At 34.2% G+C, this 7,167-nt stretch overlaps 1 protein-coding gene across 1 annotated transcript; it reads right to left on the bottom strand.

Moving 5' to 3' along the window:
• Positions 1-5,292: 5,292 nt before the first annotated feature.
• LOC133338350 (probable cytochrome P450 4aa1) lies at positions 5,293-6,202 on the bottom strand (the record flags this gene model as incomplete). The annotated part of the gene is made up of 1 exon (XM_061546527.1): positions 5,293-6,202. A coding segment is annotated over one exon (910 nt), but the record flags the coding sequence as incomplete, so codon positions are not given.
• Between the last annotated feature and the right edge of the window lie 965 nt (positions 6,203-7,167).

Genomic DNA, 7,167 nt, shown 5'->3' on the forward strand with positions numbered 1-7,167 from the left:
AATTTCGGTTATTTAAATAAATATGGAAGTTAAATGCGGGGCAACATATTTGACCCACAATTTTATAAAAAAAATTAAAAAATACGAAAAATATGAACTATTGATAAAATAAAAACAGATGATTTAATAAAAAGTTCTGAAGAAAATAACCATTGGTCAAAAAACGGAGAGACGATAAAGAATTATTAAATATCAGAGATATTCTGCAACAAAAAAATGTTAAATAAAACTCCTTGTACATTAGAACTATTTACCGGGTTAACCTACTTTATGGGAATTTATTTGACATATACGCAAGGGAAATGACAATTGAAACCCACTGGGTTAACGAAATTCGGTTAAATGAAAATTTTATTAGCTCAATCATGATGCAATAATAAGGTGATGTATCAAAACAAAAACCTTTGTTTCTGTCTCGATTCTTTGTCAAATTTTTCCATATAATATTTAAAATTGTTGGCAACACTGCACATCGAATTCAAGTAGAAATTACCCACTTTGACAGTTAATCAAGACATCAGCTGCGCTAAATGGACAACCTATTCATTGTGCCATGAGCTCAATGAAGAAGCTGTTTAAAATAGTATTAAAAATAGTATTGACATTCCAAATACAACCCTGCTTTTCTACCCAAAACAAGCATTACTTCAAAATACTTTAAAATTCCAAAAAGTAGCCTTACAAAAATGTGGCAGCAGTTGAAAATTAAAAATTATTAAAATAATTATGAATATTGCTACAATTTAAAACAGCATATGTCTTTAAGAAATATTTACCAGTGAAATGTGAATGTAGACGTAAACATATAACACCTGGCTGTCAATTTTAAATCATTTTAATACTAGTGTAAACAGCTAGGATTATGCACCTTGATGTTAAAATTAAGTCGATTTAGAAAGTATAGTCGCGCCATTATCTCGATTTGCTCTAAATCCAATTCTAAATCGTGATAATTTCAAATACAACACTGCTTTTCCACGAATTTTCAAAATGGTTGCCTCAGAGTACATTTAGATTTACGACATCCACGTCAAATATAATCCATTGGACATAATCTTAATCATGATCTAAATGCCGATTAGCTGATGTTTGTTAGTTAGTTTGAAAAGAGGGGTGGTGAAGACCACCGCATGTCCATTATGGGACATACACTTAAGCCATAGGAGGCCTGTTGTGCGCTCTAGGAAGGAAAGGTATTTAGATTGGCATTATTCTTAGATTTTTTGTTTGGTCTCCCTATTCTTCTAGGAATTCTGTGTTTTTACAGAAGTCCTTTAGTATTTTCCATTCACACCCCCTTAGGTCATTAAATTCAGGAATAGTGTCGTTTTCAAGAATTGGGTTCGGATGCATGCAAAAGCCGGGCAGTGGCATAGTAAATGTTCCAACGTTTCGTTGTCTTCCCCACACGCTCTTCACCTGCTGCTTTCCGAACACCCAATCTTGTGTAAATGTGACTGAGTGCAGGTTAAGATGTCCTGTGAGAATGACTATCAGTCTGCTTAGTTCTTTCTTGTTTAGCGTAAGTATTTGCTTAGTCTTATCCTCATTTGGGTCTCCCCATAAGATTTTTGTGTTTTTTTTCCAATCCTCTCGTTATTCCAGAGTGTTTCGCCCATGACCTCATTTCTAGACGTGAAGCACTAAAAGGTTTTGCACTGTTCACATCTATGTTGGTTAGGTCAGTAGCACTTCTGGCGAGTTGGTTGGCTATCTCGTTTCCTATGACTCCTGAGTGACCCGGTACCCATATTATACGTACAAGACCGTGTCGTGAGAAGTTGTTTATTGTTCCAATACGGTTTTGATGCAACTGTTTTGGATGTTATTGCATTAATAGCATGTTTACTATCTGTCATGATATTTATGTTATTATGCCCAGAGTTAGAGCTTATAGTACGTTTACATTTATCCGGATTTCGTTAACCCAATTGTCAATTCCTTTGCATATATGTCAAATAAATCCTCATAAAGTAGGTTAACCCGGTGAAAAAGTTCTAGTGTACATGCCGTTTTAGCCATCTTAGACACTCCGTTATAGCTTGAACCTCCGCCTGTAGGATCGTGTTGTGATCTGGCAGGCGAAGTGAGATTTCAGTCCCCGGTTCTTCAATAAAAAGTCCCAGTCCCGTCTTTCCCGCTAGCCGGGAAAGCATATGTGCTAGTGTTCCGCTGTTCCATGAGTCTCTGTCCGGTATCAGAATTTCACACAATGTGATTACTCTTGTTTCAGGTATTCGATTTGACTCAAAGTGGTTAATTGAGTGTCCGATCGTAGCATGTAGTATATTTTCGTGCGGTGTGTAGTGTCCGTTGTCGATCCACTCGTTCATGGCTTTCAACTGGGTGTATATACAATATAGTTTCCAGTGCCCTAGTTGATGTTGTCCGCATATGCCTAGACAACAAGTTCTTTGGACTTTCTGTAGTGTTATTACATTAAATTTTTTGTCTATTGCTGTCCACCAGACTACAGACGCGTAAGTTAGAATTGGCCTAATAACGCTCTTGTAGATCCAGTGTACCATCATTGGGTTGAAACCCCATTTAGATCCCACGGCTCTTCTACAGAAAGACCATGATACATGATACATACAAAATTATTAATTTGCGCCAAAAATATTTGTTTGCAATTTGATAATACACTGTTGCATCTCATTAGTTCATGATTTAGAATAAACCCTGCCGTACGATGATTTAAATTTGTATGATAAATCATGGTAAATTCAGCCAGATTAAGAAAATAAACCTTGATTCAGCCTTTAATCATGATTATAGTACGTTTACATTTAACCGGATTTCGTTAACCCAGTGGGTTTCAATTGTCAATTCCTTTGCATATATGTCAAATAAATCCTCATAAAATAGGTTAACCCGGTAAAAATCTCGAATGTATATGCCGTTTTAGATGTTATATGTAAATTCGCTTTAAGGTAACGTATACGCTATGGAATTGACATTTGAAATCGTCATGGCGATATTTTGTAAATGGAAAATTTGTTTGCATTTATATAAATATTAATATAATTTAAAAATATACATGTTTTTATGAATTTTTCGCCTAACAAAGTCCAACTTCTATTTAAAAATTATGAAAATTTTAATTGAAAAATTGTCACAGAAATTATGATATGTGTAAATATACGCATAGTACAATAATACATGGTAGGATAACTTGAGGTGAATAACAAAAAAAAAGCAACTCTGTAGATAGTGACTTTTTCTGTCAATATAATAAAAGCATACACAACAAATTGAATTGATATTTTTCAACACATAACTAAAAACTCGAAAAATTAATGAAAGGTTATGATTTCTTCCCAAAGCCGAGTAGGAGATATACCATGATGCAATAATAAGGTGATGTATCAAAACAAAAACCTTTGTTTTTGTCTCGATTATCTGTCAAATTTTTTCATATAATATTTCAAATGTTTGGCAACACTGCACATCGAATTCAAGTTGAAATTACGCACTTTGACAGTTAATCAAGACATCAGCTGCGCTAAATGGACTACCTATTCATTGTGCCATGGAATATATCATATAATGTTTGTTTCATGCATAATAGCATGTTTACATTGTACCGTACATTTAATAAATCCAGTATATCTAAATTGTCATTTCCATTACATATATGTATGTCAAATAAATCCTCATAGATCAGGTTAACCCTACTAAAAGGTCTAATGTAAATGTTTTTTTATGGTAATAGTAATTTTTCTATGGTTTACCTGAGTTTCCTATGGGGACATTTTAATTCAGCATAGCTGAATTGAGTATTCTTTAGCTCAATTGTAATTTTGTTTAGAAGAATTGAAATTTCTTTACGAAGTTAAATAGAGTTTCCAATTCAAATTTTCATTTAAATTTAATTTCAATATTTTCGATTTTATTTTAATATATTTCATATGATATTTAAAATAATACCACCTGGAGAACAAATTGTAAAGAGACGGTAGCTATGCTCTAACGTGTAATAATTATACCATGTGTAAATGAACTATTACCTGGACATCCATCTTCAGAACCATGACACCATGATGCAATAATAAGGTGATGTATGAAGACAAAAACATTTGTTGTTGTCTCGACCATCTGTCAAATTTTTCCATATAATATTTCACATGGTTGGCAACACTGCACATCGAATTCAAGTAGAAATTACCCACTTTGATTGTACCATGCATGACACATTTAATAGGTAGTCCATTTAGCGCAGCTGATATCTCGATTAACTTGAATTCGATGTGCATGTGAAATTTTATAATAGAAAATTTTGACAAATGGTCGAGACAAAAACAAAAGTTTTTGTTTTGATAGAGTAGTGCATTTACATTGTACTGGATTTCTGTAAACCAGTGGGTTTAAATTGTCAATTCCATTGCATATATATCAAATAAATCATCTTTCAATAAAATACTTTAAATAAATAAAATATTTTTAAAATTTTAAATAAAATATTAAACATTGTGATTTCAGAATTAAAAAAAGAATTTAATTTTTATCTAGATATGTATGTTGTTATATTTTTAGAGCTAGTCTTAAACAATTAATTATAAAATATTAAAAATAACTTATAAATAAACTAATAATAATAATTATTTCCCATAAATATTTTATTAATGCCATTTCAAAAATAAGTTTTAATAAAATATGGTTTAAAAAATAAGAGGACTTCAGTATTGGCATGTTGGCTTCTTTTATTGTAAAAATATAAAGGAGAACGGCGTTCAATTTCAAGTTTGACTCTAATACTCCTTTAAAAATTGACATTTCATACAAACCCAACTTAACCCTTTCAGTGTTTTTGTCGAATATATTCGACATTTAAAATTATTCTCTTCCTTAGCAAATTTTCGGTTATCCTATGTACCGTTACAATTGATGTCTTTGTTTTTGCTGAAAGACAGACAAAACTGTCCGAGGGTTAAAATAAGAATTGCTTTTTTTTCTAAACTATGTGCCTTCATATAATTTTAAGTACAAAATTTTAGATTTTTATTCCGACAAAAAATTTTTTTGACACTGAAAGGGTTAAGAGGCCAGGCCTGAAGTCCTCTTATGTGTTTTCCCCTTTAGTTGAGATTTTCGCAATCAATCCTGTAATAAAGGGCAAAAGTATGTTTTTTTCACATAACATATTCAATGAAAATTTTTAATCACATAGGAAATACGTTCTTCTTAAAAAAATAGGAAATATATGTATATAGGAAACCATGATAACGTCACTTCCCTCTTATTGTACGATCTGTCTATATTAACTACATACTAACAACTACCCTCCCTTGCTTAACTACTTAGCTCAACAAGTTTATTATTTTCACGTGATTTCAGATGGACCCAAAGACCACCGGACGCCCTCAATGTTATACGAAACACTGGATTAATATTTGTTTTACCAGCCACCGGTAGGATATGATAACTGCGTAGCAACCTTGAGATAACCGTCTTAATTTCCATAATGGCAAATCGATTACCAATACAATAGCGTGGACCGGCACTGAAAGCCAAAAATGCATACGGATTACGTTTTTCCGAATTTTCTGGACTAAAACGTTCGGGATCGAATTTCTCCGGATCGGGATAGATGTCCGGTAAACGATGTGTTGCAAAGGGGCAAATGAAAATGTTGCTACCAGCTGGTAGAGTAAATTTCGACAATCGCACTTCTTCGCCCAATTTACGTGCTATCAGTGGTACACTGGGATAGAGGCGTAACGATTCCTTAATACACATTTCCAAATAACGCATTTCGCGTAAATCCTGCATATTGGGAGCACGATCATCACTTCCAAATATTCTCTCAATTTCATCCATACATCTTTCTTGACAATCGGGATTTTGTGCGAGGAGAAATATGGTGAAAGCCACCGCAGCACCCACAGAATCCTGTCCGGCCAACATAAATGTACACGCCTCATCGACAATATCATCTTCATTGAAGTCGTTTGGATTGCTATCGGATATTTCTATCATGTAATCGAGTAGACATTTTTTCATCGTAATTTCATCTTTCTGTTTCATTTCACGTCGTATTTGTATCATTTTTCGCGTAAATTCATCAAGACGTCGTTTTTGTTTCAACTCATCTGAGGCCAATTTCGACATTTGATAGATGCCATCGAACAGTAACCAGGGTTTGAGAAAACGTTGGGGTATTTGAATTTTACCTCTGAAAAGAAGGAAATTGAAAATTAGTCTTTACAAGTAAGATTTGTAGTATCGCTAAACGAAGTTAAATGTCCAGATCAGTTATGATTTAATTATTATTTATAGTCGTTTACACCAGAGAAAATTTGGCTTAGTATTAAAATGGTAAAGTTCAGTGGAATGATTTATTTATAAGATAAAAATACTGAAGGGTACAAAAGGGAGGAAATTCTTTGACAATGAGAAAAAGTTCTGCAAAGACATATGGTATTCGCTTTGGTAGTTCGTTTTGTGTTTAACAGACTCCATATATGCTCTGCATATACGTATTCGTTTCGGGATTCCGTTCTTTTCCTTCAACCGATCGAAGTGAGCAAGGAAATTCAACCTCTCGGACACCTTTATTCCGAGGTACTTAATTGTACGCGATAAAGGGAGGATGGCTGTGTGCTAACCAATCTTTCAGCAGCATCAGGATCGTCCTGTTGGTTTGCCACCTCCACTCCAACTCGGTTACTCCAGGACTGCATTATCTGCATAACTTGCTCACCACGACTTTCCATATCAAGACGAATATCCCCTTCAATTGTGATGAACAAGTAGTCCACATATGCCCTAAGCTAGCTCCCTAAACAAAGGATCATATACATTGAACCCTGTGGGTAAACCCTCTGCACATCCCCCAGACCAAAACACTGCTCCCACTACACAATACTTCCTACCTGGGCTATCCCATAAAAAGGAAGTGAAAGGCGCCTTTTAAAAACCAGTAATATGCCAAGGAAATAATTGGAATTTGACACGTTCAGCTACCTTGTGCATCCCTGGTACCTCTACCGTCAGTAAAACCAAACTGATACAAAGAAGTACCTTTGCTGTAATATTTCCTAAGCCGTGCCACCATAATCCTCTCCAACACTTTTTCAAGAACTGGAAGAAGTCTTGTGCCCCGATACGAGAGCCGATTACCCCTTACTCGATCAGACGATTTAAGCAATACAACAACTCGGATAA

Source organism: Musca vetustissima, unplaced genomic scaffold (assembly GCF_032173495.1).
Source record: "Musca vetustissima isolate MV318-11 ecotype Yass unplaced genomic scaffold, APGP_CSIRO_Mvet_v1 utg194819, whole genome shotgun sequence".
Lineage (NCBI taxonomy): Eukaryota > Metazoa > Arthropoda > Insecta > Diptera > Muscidae > Musca > Musca vetustissima.